Raw genomic sequence first — 23,419 nt, 5'->3', positions numbered from 1 at the left:
TTTCTGATTAAAATGAGATAAAAGTTAGTTATAGGGGAAACTATAGTCCTCGTAAGTCTAATCAATAGACAGCATCCCAGCCCGGGGTAGACCAAACTGATTTCACGAAGAGCCGGTAACTATAAATATTGGTTTCATCAATACTACTATAGATTTATATCTTTTAAATTGTTTGTCTTAGAGGAGTTTTCGCGTAGGCTAAAAAAATGTCCTGATTTATAGCTATGAAAAAGAAATAATTTAATATTATCTACACAATTGCACATGCAAATTCCTAACAGGCTCTTTAAAAATTCGCACTGACAGGTCTGAATTCATCAATGGTGGATCAGAGATTTTTCGAGTATGCCAAAATCAGTTAAGTATAGACAAACACAGACTTTTATAGATAGAATATTGGGCGTTAAACATTGCTGTGTTCCGTCTTTACTTTGCTTGTTTTTCATGAAGTTGGATGTTACTCCGTCTTGAATGGCTAAATTTCCCAAAACACGCATTCAAAAACAAACGAAAGATACTTATGTTTAACAACTGTGGCCTAGCCCTTCTAAAGATGCTTTTGGATCAATGATTACAGCTTATATATCATACTACACCGAAAGCAATCGCAGACTCACAGAATATGTCAATTAATAATAATGCAAGCAAGGCCCGGAGAGAAAAACAACTAGCCTGTACAAAGGTTCGAATTCACGACCTCTGGTCCTACTCGCACCGTCTCTCTACCAACGGAGGTACACAGGCTCCGAGGGGAGCGCTAATTCTTCGATTATTTAAAGTAATCTTACAATTTGCGTGCTGGATTTTATTTTCTAAACTTTCTAAAGCATCGGTCCAATCAAAATAAATATATCAACAATGTCTACACAACTGTGCATGCATATTCCGACCTTGGTATTCAAAGGTCGCGCTGGCCAATAAGAACTGCAAAACACCCAATGGTATGCCGAATATTTGTCCAGGGGCGTTTGTGTTTTATAGTCCACTCGAGGAACCCTACTACCAGATAAAGTAAATTCAGGGTAAACGATAGGATTAAAAAAAGTCAGGTAAAAACGCATCCAGCCAAATCACCTTAATTCGGGTAGAGACAACATTAACAAGCAACTGAGCCACCTATTTATCCGAGTTTAGTGTTTAAAAAGGCAACCAGAATCGGTTTAAAAATCAACTTTTCCGCCCAGTTAGCGCTGAAAGATGTGGAACGAAAAGGTAGCCTTCTCTTTTTGCAGACTCTCTTTCTGCAGACGTGTCAGTACGCCAGAAAATCTCAAAAAACACTACACGGTGGAGGTGGCGGACTTCTCCAGGAGCGCTTTGATCTCGGCGACGAGGTTTGTTCGCTCAACCGTGGTTTCTTCGCGCGAGCCGACGCAGCGGACCTTGACCGTTCCGCTCGCGAGCTCTCCCGAAGCGACGATGACGGCAAGGGGTATTCCCCCCTCTTCGCAGTCCTGCAGCTGGTTGAGCATCTTGGGGTTTTTCTTGTACGATGTCTCGGCCTGCGCGAAGTAGAAACGCATAATTAATATTTTGAGTTTTGATGCAATGTACAACCAAATTTGCAATTTATTTTTCATTTTTATTAAATATTTTATTAGATTTTTAAATCTATGGTATACAGCTCTCAGTTAAATGCTTAAAAATAGACAAAATACGAAATATGTAGGCCAGGTGCAAACCGAAAGGTTTAGAAAACTAATGAAAATTCTGACATTAGGACTCTTATATTTGTGTCGCGTCAGTATTTGCGAGCTCCTTGCCCTAAAAAGCATAATAAAACAAAAAAGTATATGTTTGAAAAGCATTAAAAAGGCAAATTATAATAAATTTTGTTTAATTCCTAAAAAAAATAGTATATTAAGGTACCTTGATGTCGGCGTTCCAGAGTTCAGTTACAATCTTCATTCGTTCCTCTAGAAATCCCTTCTGCGGCGAAGCGACGTAAACCTGGGTCTCGTTTACCCGAAGCTTCTCACCTTCCCTCTTCATCTGGGCCTCGAGCATTGCAAAGATCCGCTCGACCCCGATGCTGACACCCACACAGGGTACCTGGGGTTTGTCGGAAAATAGGGTTCTTAATCGGGTTGCCACACACTTACATTTAATGTAATTTACAAACAAAACACTACAATGGCATGGTCAACAGTCGGGCAACAATTACAAATTATTTTAAAGTTTATTTTATAAGGCGCTTTTTGTTTTAAAAATTTAAAAGACTATTTAAAGACTGCTAAAAAAGCGTAGAGTCAAGACAACCCTTCCCAAGCTAGGGGCGTGGAAAAATGGGGTTAGATGTTTGTTCGAGCGGAGTAGACCATCCAGGGGGTAGCCAATGGGCATATTTGGGGTATTACAGGGGCTCCCCTAAAACAATAGACTTTTGGGGATTAAACAAACAAAGTTTTGTGTTTTTAAACTTAAAGAAATTATTAAAAATCCGTTTAGTAGGTAAAAAAATCTGTACTATATTTTGATCAAGTTGTCCTTTTAAGGGTGAATGACACTGAGTGCCAGTACAAAAAAACAATTCTCAGCTTTATTTAAAGCTCTAATCTTCAAGTCACAAGATTCCATTTGAAACCTAACCAATTAAACTAACCTAAACAACAGGCCTAAAACTTACTGATTTTCCCTTTGGATGAAAGCTTCCTACCAGGTTGTCATAGCGACCACCCCCTGCCACCGACCCCACCCCAACAGTTTCACCCTTGGCCCTCTCCTTATCACCCTGGATACTGGGGCCTGTCATAATGGCCTCGAATATGGCCCCGGTGTAGTAGTCAAGGCCTCGAGCCAGACTTAGGTCGAACGACGCCTACATGAAAAGTAAAAAGAACACAATTGATTTTTAATTAACAAAGCTATTTCACAAATATAGAATGCTTTATTTGACATAAAATATGCTATGTGTAAAAGCTTTTCAGACAGAAAGTGTGTGTTTGGCTACAAACTGCTATTTTTGTAAAAAACGACAAATACTAAATTATTCGAAAAACTGCATTAAACATTATATCTATGTCACACATATTTTAAACGTGCAATGCATATTATAGTAAATGATAGTTTCTTACATTGTCTAAAACTTGGAAAATGTCCAGGTAATTAAATAGCGTTTTCATGTCATTCAAACCGGCAATTGCACATTTGCTTTTTATAAGTTGTTCGTCAGCTAACAGCTTTTCAATTAGGTCTTTTCCACCTAAAAAGTAAAAATTCCAGCACCTACTTTGCATATTAGAAACCAACAATCATTTAACATAATATACTATACACTAATCTCCGGATTTAATGCACAGTTATTCAAAAGAGCACTCAGTACTCACCTTTGGGTGAAATTTAAATTGTAGATGCAGATATGGAATTTAATTATTAAACATTATTGCGAACACCATTTTGACAAATTTTAAATGTATGTATAGCTATATTTTTTATTTTAAAAAGAAAACATTGCCAATTTTAACTTTCTCAGTTTTGCAAGTTCAACAAATTGTTAAATTAAGCAAGACAACTCCAAAGTTATACATTCATTGAATAGATACCTAAAAAAATTGCAATTTGGATGCGGGGGTACTGAATATATATCTTATACCTGCTAGTTGCACGTAGTCACCGATTCGGTCAGCCGTTTCTCCAGTCAGGCCCTTCTCCAGCATTTCTGCCCTCACGTCTTCCCATGGCAGTTTGTCAAGCTTGTCTACGGCCGAACAGGCCGAGCGGAACTTGTCCTCTGGACAGCCACATACAGCGAACACTCCGTCCAGGATGCGACGATCGTTTACCTAAGCAGTGTTTTTTAGTTTTTTATGTGGATCCTCTAATTTTTTTTTGGTTCTTGTGGACCAGGGTCAGCATGAATTTTGGCTGTCAGATAAAACATCAATAAACTTTTGGAAACCTGCTGTTTTAGGTCCAACAAATGACAAACTGCCATGAATAAGGCCTTTATAGAACCCCTAAATTATTCCACATACCCCCAAAGGGGTCCAGGGGCCATAGTTTAAGAGCCCGTTTACCTAAAGGCTTAAGTAGATTTATTGGCATGGCATGATTCACTTGCGTTAAATAAATACGTCAGTTATCATTGGAAACACATTAAATACGGCCTTTTAAATCTGACAAAGCAAGTTATATCTTTTTATCAATACATAATCTTCAGTGTGTAATATTAATTTTTGTATTATGTGTAGTAAAGGTCAACAATATTACTTTTTGTTGCGAATGAAACTTTTTAGGTATTTTTATGTCAAGTCATACTGAATTTTTTACATAGTCGAAACATAGTATTAACTTTAATTAAATGAACACGCCAATAATAAAAATAACTTGGAGTTTATCCACCTACTTAATCAAACAAAGCTCATTTTGAATATTAATTTTACACGATATATATTTGTCAGGGGGTATATTTTTTTCAGGGTTTAGTTTTCATGGGTGTGTCAGTGGACAGATGTAAATAGAGTTATTTACCAGGGATACCTTTAAATATTATTAATTTCACTTTGGTTTGTGGTTTAGTTTTTATTTATTCTATTATTTACATTGATTCAATTCTTTATTGACTTTCGTTAAAAGCCATACCAAATAGTATGTGCGACAGAATCATGACAATAACAATCATTACGTCAAGCAACAGTAAGCGTTTCACAGGGTCTTAGTTTTAGCAAGATTCAGTTGGTACGTTTAGTAGGAATAACATGAGCCAGTATGACAGAATGCTGGCGACTTGACGACATGTCGGCCGAAGAATCAGCCAGAAAATCAAAGAAATTAGTTCAAAAAAAATTTAACAAAAAAATTTTTTTTTAGAAAAATTAATTTTTGAATTTTTTTTTTTAAATTCAATTTTCCAAGATCCAATTCACGAAATACCTTGCGGTTCTTTCCACACATTCAAATCACATATATTTTTGAAAAGCGAAAATATGTAATAACATTACACATTACAATTTCAGAAATTAATTTTGTTGTGCCATTTTGAAAAAAGTCACGGTAGTGGAAGCATATTGTTAAGTGAGAAAAAGTCATGAGTAAGGAAACAGGATGTTTATTATTTTAAAAAAGTACACAATTTTGATCATAGAGTTGTATGTGTTTGTAGTTTTACTTTGATTTGGCAAGTACTCCTCTATTGAGTTAAATTCCCCATTTTTGTTAAATGTACAGGTATAACATTTGCATCGGCATATTAAGGATATACCAGGCTAAGCTCCTCCCCCTAAGGCCGAAAGTGTTTTTGGTTGTTTTAAACACGGAAACGCAAAAAATTTTCACGCTTCGCGAGATTTTTTTTTCTGGTTTTGCTCTATCTATCCCACAGGTAATATGCATTCTATGTGGCATGTTGCACTGTGACTGTGACAATTTATATTAAATTTTAATATAAATATTAGTATTTCGAGCAATATAAATTGTAAATTTAACCTAATTTATCCAAAGAATATTTTTTGTGCTTTTCAATGTGGTTTTGAGCTGCAAGTTCGTCTGCAACTAGCTTATCTATGTAACAGTTTTAGAGTAAGAAAAGCAGACATGTACGTACACCCCAAGACCCTAGGCTGTACCTTTGCATACCCCTTATGTATTTGTTAATGACTTAATGTCACAAAAATTTTGCGCCACAGGCGCAAACATTTTTTTGTCTAATTTACTTATCAATAGCCTTGTTTATTGCTAAAACATGGCAAGGTCCATACATTTTGAACACATCATTTAAATTTAGGGGCGCGGCCAAAAACCGAAGAATTTAGGCCAAAAATGCTTGTCACCAGAAGACTGGCAAGATTCTGCCAGCCTGACATGAGCAACAGGTGCTAACAGAGAGGTCTACATTACCACCAGATTTTCTATTTAAATTTATGGCGCAAATATGTTATTATGAAAGATCAAGTTATTTTACTAAGGAGACACTTTCCAAACGGCAAGTTGAATGTGCGGCTTATCTCCCCCAGTAAGAATAAAGTACACCAACACTATTATAGTTTTTTTCCCAAAATAAAGACCCTATATGGGGGTAAATACTAAATAAAGGTCCTATATACTGAATCACACCTACATACCACTCTATGTCATGTCTAAAAATTCTTAAGATTTACAATCTATACTTTTTCTACAGACAAAATCAGCCTGTGAACATACCATAGCAAAACAAAAAAGAATAGCGTCAAAAACAAAATATATATAAAAAATATATAAAATATATGCCCAAAAATTAATTTTCGGCTCATATAATGTTGGAAAAATAATGATTTTTTTGTATGGTAAAATTAGGACATTTGTTAACTTGTAGAGACATGCTATATAATAATGCCATAGTAAAACATTGGCAAAGTATTTATAAGCCCAACTACTAATACCAATTTTCCAGTAGGAGTGAATATGGAGCAATATTATCGGACCACCTCTAATTATGTGTTTAACATGATAAGGACGTCATCCATGTCAACATATAGGGCAGGGGTGGACACTGGGCAAATGTATTCAATGGAAGAGCCATTTGCAGAAATTACAAGTAACAGAGAGCCTCATAATACAAAAACGGTATATAATGGCAATTTAGCAATAATGACACAATTGTAATATAACAAAACGGTAATAATTAACACAATAATAATGACGACGGTAATAACAAAAAAAAAACATGCACAATATTTATCAATATCAGTCTTTTGTTTCATTTGCTGATCTATGAAACCTTAGCAATGAAATTGCGTTGACTTGCTGTTAACTAAGTCTTCGGATTCTATGTCTAGTGTTACGTCATAAACAAAATGCTGGCCTAAATAAAGAAAATAACAGAGAAAACTGTTCATAAACGGTACTGTCGGTAAAATTGGTAGAAATTGTTTTGGAGTTTTACGAATCGACTAGAAAAGCCACAAAAAACATGCCTCCGAGCCGCATGTGGCTGGCGAGCCGCAGTTTCCCCACCCCTGATATAGGGCTTTATAAATTTGGTATACATTTTTAATAAACAAATTGGTATGAAACCTACCTTTATTAAATAACCGCCTAAATCCAGTCCTGAGAGAATTTCTGAAACAATTCGTAAACACTCTGCATCAGCTATCATTGGATCGTATTGGCCGGCGATATCAAAATCACACTAGACAAAAAAAACGGAGAAATTATTAACTGAGGAAAATTACCCTAATCAAATTACAAAATATATATTTGTTAGTACTAAAAAAGTTAAACAATAGGCAGAAATTTACCTGATAAAACTCTCTATATCTTCCTTTTGTCATAGCTGGGTTATCTCGTCGATACACTTTTGCAATGTGATACCTTTTAATTGTTTGTGTTTTCGTCATGGCCATATATCTGGCAAAGGGCACCTGAAAAAGAAAACCCCTTGAGTTAGGCGAGGTTGGCTTGTTAGATAACCACAATAACATACAAACTGTTAATTTTGGGAAGGTACCGGAATGCAAGACTTCAATAAACATTAATGTTTGTAATCATACCCTTTAAAATTACAACAGGGAGTTAGTTTTTTTGATATAATCCTACTGTAAATTGCAGGTGTAATAAGTTTTTAATTTTCATCAGGTTTCTGTGTTATTTAAATTAAATAGTTCCTTACAGTTAAATCATATCGCAGAGCCAGAATCTCGCCACCTTGATCCTTCAAGTCGTAAATCAACTTGCTGTCTTCACCATATTTGTTGGTAAGCATTTCCTGCAAAAATAAAACCATAATCATTTCTCAAATTAAATTTTTTTGAAGGTGTGACAAATTAACAAGTACATTGACAATCCATATAAAACCAGTGAACCTAAATATGTCCATCAGTCTGACTCTACTTGAAATAGAAAGACATGAACACCGCTGGCATTTATAAGTATATATAATTATAATACGTAATTAGAATATAAAAGCCCATACAGAAGTAGGTATCATCTTGAACGTTTCGAATAACTCTTTATTCAGTTTTAACATAGAGAGAAGGTACTGATTGTAAGTGTATATATAATGCTAAGGCAGTAGTCAGAAAGAAGGAAACGTGGAGAGATACACTACAAAACCATTATGCTATAATTATAATATTTCTTTAGTAATTTGAACAAAATATACGTATCATAACTGGAATTAATGTTTTTAAAACAGTTCAAGGAATCAGTTGCAAAATTGTGGGGGAAACATGAATATGTTTTCGTGATATTTATTAAGCTTCATCACTTTTTACTAAATCAGTGTATTTTACACATTCTTTTCTGGGGAACAGTTCTGAAAGTACACCGACCATGTTTGATAGCTATGTATCAACCAAAATATGAAAGCGTTTTTGAGACAAAGGAACCTCCAGAGATAAATGTTATTTGCTATAATTAGCACAAATATTACAAATTGCGATTCTCACCTTGAGTTCAAATACTGGGGTGTCTAGGGTAGAAGCGCCGTGACGTTTGAAACACTTTATCACACAATTGAATACTTTCTCTCGGACGGCCATTTGTTTGGCATCGTAATCTCTGGTGCCCTTTGGTGTTTTAAGCTGGAACTTTGGTGCCGGCGCATCTCCCCCTATCTTTGCTTTTAAAGCAAGGAGCTTGGCTACTTCTTCATCAATCTGGATTTAATAAATATATTATTTCTTTATAGTTGTGTAATATTGAGCAAACATTTACTTTAAAATAATAGATTTAATAATGAAATAAAAAATGTGCATGTTAGCATTGTCTTCTTCTAAATATTTTAGAGAATGTTGGCGCAATGAGCAGAAAAAAAAAACAGAAAACAATTTTAAAGGTTTAACGTGTTTCTTGAACTTGTTTTGATTTTTTTCACAATTATTATGTACAAAGATGAAAAATTTGAATAGAAATGTACTGAAACCAATCACAAAATATAGTAAAATTTAACAATGTTGTTAAAACTAAAGCAGCTAGCAAGAAAGGAGGGAAACAAATGTCAAAAAACAATGATTTAAACTTGAACAAGAGTATAGACACTAACTGAACGAGTACCGAGACATTCTAACCTTATTCATCTCATCAATAATGGAGTGACAAGCCTGACCATAGTCGCTTAATTTACATGACAGTACAAGAGAGTTGAAAGGATTTTCATGCAACTTGCCCACAATCGTTTTAAAAACGCAGAAAGATAGGTTGGCAATACGCATTTGCTTTGTAAGATGCAGCATTATAAGCCAACCACTAAGAACACCACTAACCCTGGGTCATAAAAACAGTCAGTTAAAACTTTTCAGAAAAATCACCTGAGCTTTGTCTGCTTTTTTGCTCTTCAGTTGACGAACAACTTCGCCTTGCTGACGAATTTGCTCTTGAACCGCTTCTCTGTCCATTACTAACGCTTAAATTTCCTACTAAGTGCAATGTTAGCTGTAGCAACGTTTATTTAATAGAACGACGGGTCGCTTCAGTTTTTACGCAAGGAAAACATTTATGGCAAAATTGTAATTATGTATTACGTCAAAATTTGCAATAAATTCACGCATGACTTTTTACAATGAATGGATGATTGGTACGTTTTAAGTTAAAAAGTGAAACTCTTAAAGTACACTTAATAAGCCATTGGTGTTTCCCAAAGAGATAGTCTCTTTGGTGTTTCCTAAGCAACTTTTTTTTACTAAAATATTTTAATGTTTTCTATTTGAGATTAATTTTAAAGGATATATGTTGTGGTTTTTCATCTAAAATAAAACAACGTACTCTCATCCGCTATATTTTGAAAATCGTTATGATATTATGGTTTGCTTTGTGTCAATAAGGAATCTTTGATAATATATTTAATACTTGAAGAAGGTGTATTGGGAATGTTCAAAATAGAATCTAGATTAGAATAACGAATCCAGAACATCGAATCCTAGCATATTTTTATTAATTATTTAACTTTTGTTTTTCTGAGGGGCGATGGGATTAATCATAATATACCCTGGCAGTGGTGGGATTCAAAATTTTTGTCAGCCGGTTCTCTCACAAAAGTCGTCTTTTTCAGGCTCTGGTTCTGTTACAAAAAGTCAGATTTTTCAGCCGGTTCTGTTACAAAAAGTCAGATTTTTCGGCAATAATTAAAGTATTTGAAATAACAGGATTCAGGTTCCAGCGAAGGGTTGGAACCGGCTAAATCTCATCACTGCTAACAGCCGCACTAACAAGCAGCAGTCGTCTCTTGACTTATTCTTATGGCGCAGCAATGCAATTTTCAAACAAACTTCCACAAGGTAAAATTATTACAGTTATAAAGATTTAACACTATTTTAATGAGCATTGCACATTAAAAAAAAACACGTAAACTACCGGTACTTTGTAGATAAAATGCTAAATTCCATTGACAATAACCAGTAATGCTACCTGGTTCGCTGATCTCATAACATTTCGTGATACGGTTTGATAGAACCGGTGCGAACCGGCTGAATCCCACCACTGCCTACAGGCCTACAGTATAGGCTTGCCATATTTTGAAAGGCGAAATCCCCGACACATTTACCGCGGTTGCATTGGCCAACTCCAGACCAGGGACCTTAAAAAGCTCAGAAAGGACGTCAAAAGTTATGCCAAAACCAGGGAGATGAACCGTTTGACTTTTCCGGTCCAGGTTCGGTTCGGGTTCAAGGGTTTTTTTGGAAACCGGTTTAGTCCCGGTTAAATGTGGGTCATTAAATGTAGAGAATTATAATTGAATTGTAACTAGTATTAAATCTAATTTTCGTGACGCATTAAAAGCAAGCAGATCATTATTAAAGTATCTAAAAAAATATAAAAAGCATTCAAAGAATTTTTTTTTCACAAAATTTCGAACATGGCATAACATAACTCGATTTGTGACGTCATGCTGGAGTGTACCGCTTTTTCGACAGATTCGGGTTCGGTTAAGGTTATTTCAAAATATTGGGTTCAGTTCCGGTTCGGCTCCTTAAAATCCTATACAAAAAACGGTTCAGGTTCGGGAAACAAATGGCCTAAAACCGGTTTATAAAGTTACGGTTCTTGTTTCGCCGCCGCTACAGGCCTTTATCCATTGCCACTCGCGTATGTACAATTAGGCGCAAACATATGGGGTAAAACACAGAAATTATATCGGTTCCAATTACTCGAAATAAACGGCAGAATTAAATACGAATTGACTTTGAATTCAAATCTAAGAACTCTATATTCTACTTTGAACATCCCTAATGTATATAGATCTATTCTACTTCGTTTGCTTGGTGATGGAGAAACATTCCTCGAGGAAAACAGGGCAGCCTTGACTAATTAAAGGGTATATTTTGAAGTATTATAATATTTTTATCTAACACAATCACTAACTGGTTTGCAGAGATAACTTTTCAGACAATTCATCACTTATTTACTTAATTGAAAATCTTTGGTACACAGTTAAAAATATTATAAATAATAGCTAATTGTGAAGCCAAAAAGGTCGAGTAGATCGACATCATCTTGATAATTAAAACGTTTCGACACTTGAGAAGCACTTCAAGCATCACCTAAGAGATGGACGTAGGCTTTACAATTTATTATCAAGCTACATTACAGATCCGTGCATAGTGTACCCAATTATAAATAATCGTTGCACCAAACGATACTGTTTTTATAAATAAGTCGAAATGCAAAATAAATCCATACACGTGTAAAACCACTGTGAACTAGTCCTTTTAAAATCGTTTATTGACGGCTTACGTGCCATACTACACCGGAGCCTTCAATAAACTAACCGAATCAGTCGATCGATGATACAAGCAATGTCAGGCTAGAAAAAACACCTATAGCCTGTGATGACCTCGTCCATACCACGAATATTCGCCCTTCTAACTGAGCTATCCAGGCATGGAGGGGAGCAAGAAAATAAACCAAGGTGCAATTAATCGGTAGTAACTGCAAACTATTACAGGACAAATGATTAAACCGATTTTTCAGAATTACCACCTCCAATCCAATTATACGGCTAACCCTGATTAACAACGTGTATAATTATCATTTCTGTTTCAATGAACTCACGTAAACTTAAGCAAAATTTGTTTTCAAATCAGTTTTTGTGCTCAGCAAGAAAATGCTAGAAATCACTCTTTCAGAACATCTTAAGTCCAACATTTGCTAAATTTTGAACAATCCAGACTTCAGTTAAATGTATTGTTCAAGAACTTGTTAGCATCAGTGTTTTTCCTGAATCAATTTGGCATGTTTGCTAGCGCCAAACTTCCATCCCGCGGGTACTGATCATTCTCGCTTTTGTGGCATCACCAATGTCGTTTCCAGTTCAGAAAAAGTATTTCTTCGGTTTTGTCTCTATTCGTAAGGCGGCGGTTCACTTCCTGGCAAAGCGGTCGCTTTTTCGTAGGAGGGCGGCGCGTCTGAGTGCGGAGCTGCCGAGTACGGCGGGTGCGAGCAGTCCACACGGAAATCGCTATGGTGAGTTTGAACCATCGCTTGAGTCGTACTTTGGGCAGCAACCCCAGCAGTGGCAATGTCACCTGCCAATGGCGTGCTGCCAACTGGCGCTTGACGCTGCCACGCTGACTGGCGCTTGTGCGAGTGTGCCATATAGGCGAGTGCGAGTATGCTGAGGGCGAGTACGATGCCGGCTGCGATTTTCCACTCGAGGGATTCCTGTATAGCCAGATTTACTATGCTGAACATTATAAAGAACATCGGCACAATTGGGTTCCAGAATATGTTTCGCTGTCGACCTGCAAAAACCAGCATAGTTCAAAATTCAAATAGGCGGCCGTTTTTTTTTTTCCGTTTTTAAACGCTGTACGCAAGGGTTTTAGAATGCGACATTTTCGGCTATTTTTAAATGTCTAAACGCAATGCTCAATTATAAAGGCTATGAACGTTCGTGAAAAACATGCGATTGTGTTTAAGGGGCAGCAAATTGCTATTAAAACGCGCGGCTGGTCTTAAGGACAACGGAGTTGTATATTTTTGCATAAAATGATTCAGTTAAAAGTTGAAGTGAAAAGCATGACTTAATCCTTGTTTTTGTAAATTGTAGGTAGGGATGTCCAATAATTGACATTTTGTTCCGATACCCGACATTTTGAAGAAAAATTATCGTTATCCGATCCTTTGTCAAATGACTCCATTACTATGCTCAAACAAGCAAATAATATGTCATCCATATGATCAGACCCAAATTTTTATTAGCGTAAAGCAGTTTGATTACCTCCAGTCGTTAACATATTATGTTTTGATAAGTTTGCGTCAAGATAACGCTTCGCTGGATTGCACATCATGGCTGAAATTTCTACACAAATTCGGTATCTGATCGGCACCGAAACCATCCTAGCATCGGACATGTACCGATACTAGTGGCATGTGACAGGATGTCGGCTCCGATCCGATATTATTGGACATCCCTGATTTCAAGTTTCGTTATTGACGTATGTTAACATCGGATCCAAGGCCATAATAGTTTACGTATTTTGTGTAAATGTATACCGGAAGACTGTAAAGAATTACTTGCAGTTGGTATTTCATAACACAATAACAGTAAAATTTTCCTGATTTTTTCAGTAAATGCAAAACGGTGAAATAGTTTAAGTTTGCCTAGAAAAACGCAGTAAATTTTTTTAACAGTGCATACTTGACACCCATCAAAGTTGTAATGTCTAAATGTGACTGATTCTAAGGTGGCAGGCGTAGTTAAACGTGGTGGCTACAACGTTTCGAAACAATTCAAATCAGGTCATTCGTAACGAGTTTATTTAGGTTGACAACCTACTTAAGCCTACGTTACAGATCGCGCGAGTGGCGTAATGAAGACCACTAACAATGACCAATATATTAGTATTAGTCATTCGCAGTTAATATGTTTGTCACCGGTTTAGTGATTTCTAATTTTTGTCTTTCGCAATAGCGTATTTGGACTATATAGTTGATGAATCGATATTGTCCATACTCACAATTATTTGCCATTTTGTAATTGAACTTTTGCAAAGAGGGCTGTCCTTAACAGATGTCAAAAATCGCAATTAACGGTCATTTGAGATCACAGGGAGCTATCGGAATAGATCCACCTGTAAAGTAGAAACACCTTACCCTGTCAAGCGTTAGTTTATTTGAAAAATAGTACAGTTACCAATTTCACGGCTGATACCACTGAAAATTGGGTGCTTATCCTTAACGGCTTCGCAGTCAAACACACAACGTATTATTTTACCGAAAATATATAACGAAGAATCTCTTAACAATTTTGTGTGCATGTAAAATGCCCCTCGCTTTAGCGAACCTAAGCATTTTTGCGGCTGTTTTAATAAAACAATTCAAACTTAACGTCAGTTATTGCTTTCGTTAAAACTTCGATTTGTTTCCAAGTTTTTTGTTGTCTTTACTGACTACCGGTACTAGAATGTTAAAAACAAAATTTTGCTACTAATCTATACAGAACAAACACTGTACAGAAAATTGTTATCCTGCTAAACGGCTTTGCTAAATGTTTGAACCATACTGCACCATCTCTATTTGCACATAATTAGATAATGAATTTCCAACGTTATTGGTTTGGTCCTTTCCTAAGCTATATCAGACCGGCAGCAAGTCGGAAAATTCGGTGGTCCGTAAGAATTTTAACTAACGCTATAACCTGCCCGCGCAACTAACCAAACTTTATGCGCGTCAACGTTGTTAACTGTGCAACATAGCCTGAGTCATGCCTTAATAAAGTCTCTGTTTTATGCCGATATGGCCTTAGTTGCAAGCATGCATTCACATATTATGGGTTAGGCATTTCCAGGAAAATGTAAAACAACACTCTTTATCTTAGTAAAATTGTCTTCGCAATTATCAAATTTACTTTTTAACTGCGGTATAAACTTGCTTATTTCCACGTTTTAATTTAGCAATGTCAGGAACTACAAAAAAAGAAAGAACTGCTTCTTTTTCTTTCCAAAGTTTGCATCGTATTCATCAAATTAGGGTTTTAACTGTCGATGACAAAAATAGAGCCGACAAGGCGAACATAATAACAAGCAAAAAACGGAAAGCATTTGAACCCTATTGTTAAACCGCTGTTTTGAGTTATTTTGGTAAATATAGCTGTTTCAAATGTTGTTTCAAAAGTTTATGACTTTTTGTAATTCACAGTGCACTGCAATGTAAGAATATTTGTTTCATTACAAGTGCGCTTTGCGTTGCTTTCTGCTCTATCTTTTTAGTATCTACTGAAATTGCATATATAGATAAAGAATTAAGTGCAACTGATTTCCTACACAGTATTTAAAAAAAAAACGGTGCGTATAGTAATACTTAAATTTAGCTGTAAGTCAGTGTTTCTGAACAGTCAACATATCAGCCGTGACTAAACAAATTGGGTCTCGGTTTGATTTATTTGGGTCGCCGACTGTAGGTTTATATAATTAATTAGTTTTACGGAGATTGGTTTTCAGTAAGATTTCTTTAAATTTTACGAAATTGCAAAAACTATACAAACACACGGGTTATAAAAATTCAAATCATACTTATTTATGCTATTGTAATGTATGTGTTTTGTTCGATTTAAGCTTACGTATTAGTAAAGAGATTTAGGTACCGATGCTTCACTGTTATACTTACGTCTAGTATTTAGGTCGCCGCGAAAAAATATTGAGAAACATTGCTGTAAGTCAAGAAATTCACACATTTTGGTACTGCACCCGTCTAGTGCGCATTCGCAAATCTAAACTTACGAACCGCTGATCAAAGCTGTTGAACTAATGTTGCTAACACTATTATTGCTTTTTGTCATCTTACCTAACTCGCTCTAAGAGCTTCTCACCTTTTCAGATTGCTCGAGTAGCTGACCAGAGAAGGGCTTGGCCATTTAGTTGAACACCTTTTTAGTGTGACTCGCCCCGCACAGGATCGACAAAGGTACTTTGCGTTGGCGACACAGTGATAAATCTGATCCGCGTCACGGCCAAATACGGAGTGGCCTATACGCATATATTTTTTCCGGAAACACTGCATTGTGCAACACTAAACACTTTACACTTATCCTAGTGTGTGTGTGTGTGTGGTGAAATCGTCCATTTGCGCAGTGACGTTTATATTACTGATTTCAGCATTGAACGAAGTTCATCAGGCGACCTAAACAAACTTGTCGCTCAGCAAACACGATCTTGTGAATATTAGAAGTGACATCATAAAGGCCTTAAAATGTTTGCTAAGGGCACTCGCCAGTGGAGCGAGTGGTTGTCGTTAAATACTCACCCGAATCGATTTGTTCTCGCATTTTCTATATCATTTAAAATGTTTGCACTAAGCTATGCAGTGTATTCTGGTATTAGATTGCATCAATGTTGTTGATGTTTTTTGTCAGCTGCTGGCGAGGTTGCGTTTTCAGTTTGTTATCGTTGATATTGTCATGTGTCACTGACTGTGTTGCCATGTCAGCTGCAACTGACGATGTTGCGGTTTCAGTTGCCACTTGAGGTATTGTCTTGTTAGTTGCCACTGCCGGTGTTACGTTGTCAGTTGCCACTGAAATAGTTGCGTAGTTAGTTGTCTCCGACCGTCTTGCGTTGTCAATTGTCCCGGGCCGCTTTGTTTTGTCAATTGTTAAAGGTAGTGTTAAATGGTCAGCAATGTCAGTCGCCACTGATGGTGGTATGTTGTCACAAGCCACGGATTGTGTTGCTTTATCAATCACTATTTCCATTGGTGAGTCTATAACTGTCACTGGCGGCGCCTCATTGTCAGTTGCTACCCACAGCACAGGGACGTCGATGTGTGGCATCTCGACGAAGGTGATCCAAGTGAAGAGCACTCCGCTGAAAAGGAGTGTAGCAGCCGCCACAATCTTCCACTGCTGTGATTCCATGGCCACGATGTTGACGAAGCAGGCTATGGTTGTGGTCACCAGCAGCGTTGTGCGGTGTCGCATCAGTATGTCGGCTGTGTATACGTAAAAGTTAGGTCGTGTGCTTAAATATGCTTTACGACCTGATTAGGGTTTTTGAAAACTATAGTTTTCATGCTAAAGGGGTTAAATATGAAAAGCTAATGTTTTATTCGCAATTTCAATTATGAATACCTCAATACTGGAAATGTCAATGGTTTTTAATGTGACTATTTTGCTTTGAGCGAAAAATTACGGTCGTCCCAAACGATACAAATGAATTGATTAGTAGTCAAGTTAAAAATAAGTAAAATTTAGTGTGACTCACATAAAAAAATCCAAAATATTTTATTACTAACCACGAATTAAAAGAAAACAAAAAGAACAATAAAATATTGTATATTTTCATCGCCATTTTTTACAATTTAAATTTATTGAGGGACTTTATCTTCAAATTTGTTTAGTGTTTTTTTAACTGATAATTGCTTGCGCATGTATACTGATTGAGTTGCATATAACGTATTGTAACACTTACATATTGAAGGCGACATCGACATTGTAATTTCAACGCTTCCTTCTTCATATATTGACGAATATTGTCACAGACATTTTATATAAATATTACCCAAAGTATCACTAAATCTATATAACTTGTGAGGTAAATAATTCTATATCTAGATGCAAAGCATTTTTTGCGTAAATTGGAAATGATAACTTGAATGATAATTCTAAATAGATGCAAGAGGTTACAACGTAAGTATGCAGTTTTTGTTTAATGATTATGCCGCGAACAAACTGACCATATTTTGTGGGGCCGCTTAACTTAATTTCTGTACTTACTTCTGTTTTTGTTGTTGTTTCTTTGGGAGAATCTAATCATGGTTGGTTGCAGTTTAATTTAGGTATTTTAGCCTGGCACTTAGGAATAGCGACTATATTCGTACGATGTAGGCGTTCATCCATTACCAATCAAGTAGAGTAGCTGCTTGGGCAATATCACCGATTGTTTTGCCGTCTTACAAAGCCCGCAAATTTGCCAAACTTGATAAAATCTTAGAATGACTTGCGGTATTGTTGTATTTCGCGACACTGTCCTGTTTTGCTTGCTTTGTTTGAAGTTTGTATGATGGGCTAACTCTTGTAAACAAACAAATCCCAAATAGGTATGATTATCAGGCCATATGGCTAGCTTAACCAACGCTACTGAAACTGATAAAAACACTGCTTCAACAGCTATATAATGTAAGAAAAAACGCCTGCCTATATGATTTTGCTCCATAAATATCATAAATCTAGAGACGTTGGTGACGTTTAAAAGCGAAATGTAAAACACGCTCTTATCCGTTTGTATTACTGTTTACTGACGTGTTACACCTTGTCAGAGAAGCTGCTAACGAAAACCACTCGGATATAATTTTACAGGAAGTTAAAAAGCGAAATGGCGCTTTGTTAAACACCAGATTTTAGTTGATGTTTCATATAGTTTAGAATGCACCTTGGTTGATTAATTTCATATGTTTGTTAAATTCAGTTGCGCAACATTGTCTTTCAAATGGATCTATTTTGCCTGTTTGCTATACTGATCTATGTATGTGATCATGCGATACCTTATTGGTGTATAGCATGGGTCGGCAACCTACGGCCCGCGGGCCGGATCCGGCCCGCCGATGTAATTCATCCGGCCCGCCGTCTCTTTGACAAACTAGGCATTTCAAACACTTATTGACTATTTTAACTACGTAAGTGCGAAAAATTTTCGCCCTTCGCGCGAATGATCCTCCTCCATTCGGTTTGTTTACGTTTTGAGGCTGTCTTTTGAAATATAGATCAGCGCTTCTTTACCGTTGTGCCGTGGAAGGCTGCCAAGTGCGTCGCGGACAAACGGAAAACGTATTCACAAATATTGGACATATATTTTTTAGCTTTTTTGTTTATTTTTTATTGTCGGCAATGTAGGCTAATGAAAACTTGCAAGAAATTTAAAAGAAATGCCGTTATACCAAAATAAAATCGTGTGCCCTGACTTTAAAAGGTTGACAAACACTCAACTAGATTAACTAATGTTATCGCGTTTCCTCAAAGTAGTTTTATTACACTTTTCATTAGTTGTATGGATGACGAAGTGCGAACTCGAATTTTAAACCAAACAAACGCCTTTTTTCACGCTTTGCTCTAATAGTTTACTGCCTCCTTAAATGTAATTGAACATGTTTTTAAGCGCAAAAAAGATCCTAGGCCCGCCTGATTCACGGTAGTTTTAACATTTTTATAACATAATTCTTAGTTATTATTTTGTGCGGCCCGCAGAGACCCTTTCGTGGTTGGTTTTGGGCCGCGGCTACAAAAAGGTTGCCGACCCCTGGTGTATAGGCATGTGCGTCACACAATATATGCAGCATTAAAATTATTCCGGCAATAAAGTAAACAGGGCAACTTTAAATTGGCCATATCCAACTAATAAATCGTGATCTATGTACAAAATGCATTTCAGGTTAGTTTATTCGAAGGAAAACTCTGACACTGTGAATATATTTCGTTTAAGTTTGTGTGTAATATTGATATCGTTTTCTTCTCCCACTCAACAGACAAGGTCTATTTATATGTGTCTAGCTTTATTGTTAATATTAACTTGTGGAGTATGGACTGATGTTCTATCTCTGATAGCACATATACCCTCTTGTTAAAGACAACGATTTTCATAGAAATCTATATATTCGCTATTGCATAATATACTGAGTTATATAGTACGTATGTTGCGTGAACCACTTAATAACGAGTTTAAATATCGACATTGTTAAACATAATTGTAAGAAGTAGGCGTTCTATAAAATAAATACTCTTCATTTTACATCGGAAGTATATAAAAAGTACATAAATGTTACGCCATCCTTTATCCGAAGAAGCTATAAAACATAATCTGTACAGGCGGTAAGTGTCATTTTCGACAGAAGGCATGTTTCGTAACAAAACTATCCAATCAGTTCATTAAATGCGTTTAACAGTTTACGTTGTTTGAAAAACTCAAAAAAGGATAAAAATAAATAAAAGCGCATGTTTAAAGGCCCGGTTGCATTTCAGTCTTTCCGCTAAAGCTTGGCTTAAAATGCTGCCCCCCCCCCCCCCCCCCCCCAAAAAAAATCAAGAATGATTTTTGGGCGTATAAGATGCAGTACCTTGGCGTAGGGTTTCGACCCAAATAAATTTAGTGGTTACATACTATGAAATGTAGTCGGGTTATTATTCAGTGATTTGACATAAAAACAATGCATAAACGAACTCCTGGCGATTTTGATAATTTTCTCTCCACAAACATATAATTGTACAAAAATGACCTTATTATTAAATAAAACATTACAGCGTATTTAGAAATAGAATTGCCAGTAAATGTATATCAATTGTCGTAGGCAAAAAAATAAAAACATAAATGCATCAATTTTGAGTTACGATTTGAGGACAAAGAGTTTTTATACGTTCATGAAAACCATGACACGGGCTTTACTTATTACATGTAAAGAAAGAATATCAAAGCACATGCAGTAGAAGAAAACGTGCGTAAACGTTTAGATAGTAAATTATTATCGATTACGAAGCACTGGTACCGAAAAAAAGGTAAAAAAATTACGTAACGCACTGTGTATGGTGTAAATACCTCTCCGAATAAATTTACATTAATTTTGCTTTCAGTATGTCGTAGAAGACAGTGAAGCCCATGTAAAACGCTTCGATTGTCAATTGCTAATCGTTAAGGTTAAACTTTGCTTTTCACAGTCAGATTTATAGTTTACATTGTGTAAACATTTTAAACAACAATTGAGAAATTTTAGCACCGGAGTAAATAGTCCACTGTGAGTTTGACCGGCAAAATATTCGCTAATGATATTGTAGCCCAAGATGCTGGCAAACTAAAACCGCCTTGAGATTTTAAAGGTTTGCATATTTCTTTCGCTGGTATAGAAGGAATGTACTAGAACTTTCGTCATAGAACGTGATTTCAGCATGTGTGGAAGTGCTGAATCGAGGTAAAATTGCTCTGAGCAGGGCTGCGCTATCGGAGCCGGACTCAAGGCATGCACATTCTATAAAGGTGTAATGGCATAATGTTTTCCATCCACGTTTTGTGGGTGAATGTGTTCTATGACACCGCTATAAGTGAAAATATTTATTTTATATTTTGCGATCTGGTCCTAAGTGGAATTCGACTTTGATTTATACCTCGCGTGGTGTTGAAACCGACTCAATGGCCCGCCAGGCTCTGACAATAGTTGCTTTGTGCATTTTTCTGCTAGTAAAAACCCGCCTGCCAAAGTGAGATCAGCTAATTCGTCCGCTCACAGTTTCAACCCTGGTTCTTCCATCGCCAGAATCCTCCCTTCTTCTGTTATCCTCTTCCATACGCAGCCACTCCTCGTAGCTGGGTGGCTCTTCCGTCATCATGGCGTCATAGGGGGGAGGAGGGGACATCCCCGTTGGGTACCCTGGCAGGGGACCGACACCCCGCTCCAGATCACGCCTGATCACTTCGCCGTAGCTCGGTACTTCCCCTGGCGCGCCCCGGGGGTCCACAGAGCTCCTAGGGCGACCTCCAAAGCAGCATCCGGAGCACTTTCCTCTTCTTCCTCCACGAGTTCTCGATCTGCTCCGGATCCGGATCGGGAGCGCCATGAAGAGGACCACGAAGAGGATGATGCTGGACACTTGGAGCCACTCGATGTCGTACACGAAGGAAGCGGCTGTTCCGGCGGCGGGAAGCAGCAGGAGAATGACAACTATGATGTCACGCCCGCGCTCGCCGCAAAGCTTTCCATGCAAGCCTGTAGTTTTTGTTTGAGATATTGGTAGGCCTGAGAACGGCCGTGTACTTTTTCGAGTCGTACCACCGCAAAAAAAAAATTATATTGTTTGGCAGTTTTCTTGGCTATGAAGGTTTAAATATTTTACACACACATTGTTTGTTTTTAAATTAGGTTAAAACAGTTTTGACTTGAATACTGTGATATATATGTGCAAAATTATGCCTATAAAAGTTAAAACGATTTCATTCGAATGGTATACAAACCGTAAATACTTTTTTCTGTTTTTCGGGCACTTTTTTATGTTCCTTACTTGCCTATATTATATATTTTGATTTTTGCAAGTTAAAAATTTGTAGCTTTGAGTTTAAAGTGCTTAAAATCTCTACGATGTTTGGAATCAGTTAATTGTGATACGTGGGCCGAAAAAAATATAATAATAGACATTTTACTTATTGCCTTTTTTATTGCAAAAGTCAAAAGTAGGCCTACTCTCGAAGTGTTTTGAAACAAAATTTCATCTGAAGGTGGACATTTTGCCATCGAATGCAATTTTCATTTTACAATCATTATTTAGACATAATTTTACCTATGCTTTAAAACGGTTTGAAAATTCAATTGGCAACCTCAGCAAAATACAATAATTTTTCGATGTCTTAACAAATTGTGTTAGTCACAAAGCTTAACCCTGCTGGGACTTACAACGGGAGCAACACGCAGAGCTTTGAGTCCGTCTTCTATTCCGAGGTTGCCGCCGAGCTGTTACTCTCGTTCTTGTTGTTGGAACCATTTCTACAGTCTAACTTAGCTATCAGCGTAATCCATTTCGGAAAATATCTCCAAAAACTTGCTTTGACAACCGTCATTAAGGACGGGCCTCTACCGTCTTTGTCCAGCCTACTGTACGCTGTAGGTTTAAGAAAGTTATTTTACGTTCGCCGTCGCTAGATCTCGTTTCTTCGCTACGACTTCAAACAATGGCGCAAGCGTTCTTTTTCCGTCTCTTGTTACGATGTTTCTCGGTGGCACATGCCTTTGTCTTCCCGGTTGCCATTTTCTGGCGATTCTTGGCTTATACACTGTGGGTCCTAATCGTTTACCACGTTTTTTATCCATTGAAAACTGGTGATACACAAACAATTTACTCAAATTGGAAGTTTATTTTTTCTCTCGTGGATTACGCAAAATAGAACAACACAAAAGTTAGGTCAAGTCAGTAAACGATTGCTGCAACTTTCATTATGCTTACAGGCGTACTATCTCACATGCAAAAATACACTAGGATAAATCAACTTGCTTTTTATTATTTTGCACATTTTTAACATAAAAAAATATTGCGCAATAACAATAGTATATTGAGCGTGGGGTTCACCAAACTCTTTTCACAAAGGTCCGGATAACTGTAACGATTACAGATCGCGGAACGGGAAAAATTGGTTTTAACCTTATTTGACTTGGTTGTTATTAAATAAAAAAAAAAAATTTTTTTTTTCAAAATAAAAAATCGGCTTTATCAAATCCGTATTTTGGGGATCACTAAGTTAAACTGGTCAACCGGATTCGGCCCGCAGGCCGTAGTTGACGATCCATGATATAAAGCATAAAGCCTTGAAAAGAAGAAAGCATATATCCATGTTCCCTTTTTAATAACAAAAGACAGGTTTGAGAAAAAAAAAACGGATTCGAACTCTCTTCGTTATGAAAGATTGCCCGACAAAGACCGTTTACGAAAACATAATGGACGATAATATTAATAACCTCTACAACGTAACAACGTAAACTTTATAGTTTATTACGAGTAATTTCAGAAGGACAGAGTTTATTTGAAACTCTGAATGTTTACGAC

At 36.7% G+C, this 23,419-nt stretch overlaps 3 protein-coding genes across 4 annotated transcripts; all 3 read right to left on the bottom strand.

The window, feature by feature from the left end:
• Positions 1-815: 815 nt before the first annotated feature.
• Positions 816-9,401, bottom strand: LOC146136179 (histidine--tRNA ligase-like). Of its 2 annotated transcripts, none has more exons than XM_083396341.1 (10): positions 9,225-9,401; positions 8,364-8,573; positions 7,586-7,681; positions 7,215-7,337; positions 6,995-7,105; positions 3,593-3,782; positions 3,075-3,202; positions 2,627-2,818; positions 1,870-2,052; positions 816-1,502 (listed from the first exon to the last, which is right to left on the bottom strand). In XM_083396341.1, the coding sequence occupies exons 1-10, from the start codon at positions 9,309-9,311 to the stop codon at positions 1,281-1,283; spliced, it is 1,542 nt and encodes a 513-aa protein (XP_083252467.1). In that variant the 5' UTR covers positions 9,312-9,401; the 3' UTR covers positions 816-1,280. The 2 variants fall into 2 exon arrangements, with proteins under 2 accessions (XP_083252467.1, XP_083252468.1); XM_083396342.1 differs by lacking the exon at positions 9,225-9,401 and adding an exon at positions 8,985-9,056.
• Positions 9,402-12,252: 2,851 nt separating this feature from the next.
• Positions 12,253-13,978, bottom strand: LOC146136178 (uncharacterized). The gene is made up of 2 exons (XM_083396176.1): positions 13,872-13,978; positions 12,253-12,653 (listed from the first exon to the last, which is right to left on the bottom strand). Exons 1-2 carry the CDS (start codon positions 13,882-13,884, stop codon positions 12,253-12,255), a joined length of 414 nt encoding a protein of 137 aa, XP_083252302.1. The 5' UTR covers positions 13,885-13,978.
• A 5,966-nt stretch (positions 13,979-19,944) lies between these two features.
• LOC146136177 (uncharacterized) lies at positions 19,945-22,448 on the bottom strand. The gene is made up of 2 exons (XM_083395748.1): positions 22,276-22,448; positions 19,945-21,594 (listed from the first exon to the last, which is right to left on the bottom strand). The coding sequence occupies exons 1-2, from the start codon at positions 22,361-22,363 to the stop codon at positions 21,095-21,097; spliced, it is 588 nt and encodes a 195-aa protein (XP_083251874.1). The 5' UTR covers positions 22,364-22,448; the 3' UTR covers positions 19,945-21,094.
• Between the last annotated feature and the right edge of the window lie 971 nt (positions 22,449-23,419).

Source organism: Ascidiella aspersa, chromosome 8 (genome assembly GCF_963924565.1).
Source record: "Ascidiella aspersa chromosome 8, kaAscAspe10.2, whole genome shotgun sequence".
Taxonomy (NCBI): domain Eukaryota; kingdom Metazoa; phylum Chordata; class Ascidiacea; order Phlebobranchia; family Ascidiidae; genus Ascidiella; species Ascidiella aspersa.
Note: the sequence above shows the minus strand (reverse complement) of the source record. Positions and strands in the feature narration are given on the sequence as shown.

What these genes read in the sequence shown, in the direction of transcription:
- LOC146136179 (XM_083396341.1), bottom strand. Translation starts at nt 9,311, where the DNA reads ATGGACAGAGAAGCGGTTCAAGAGCAAATTCGTCAGCAAGGCGAAGTT. An exon ending in CTCTGCGATATGATTTAACT is followed by an intron (nt 7,338 to 7,585) that starts GTAAGGAACTAT and finishes TTTCTTTTTCAG; the next exon opens with GTGCCCTTTGCCAGATATAT. An exon ending in GATATAGAGAGTTTTATCAG is followed by an intron (nt 7,106 to 7,214) that starts GTAAATTTCTGC and finishes TTTTTTGTCTAG; the next exon opens with TGTGATTTTGATATCGCCGG.
- LOC146136177 (XM_083395748.1), bottom strand. Translation starts at nt 22,363, where the DNA reads ATGGTTCCAACAACAAGAACGAGAGTAACAGCTCGGCGGCAACCTCGG. An exon ending in CTCTGCGTGTTGCTCCCGTT is followed by an intron (nt 21,595 to 22,275) that starts GTAAGTCCCAGC and finishes CAAAAACTACAG; the next exon opens with GCTTGCATGGAAAGCTTTGC.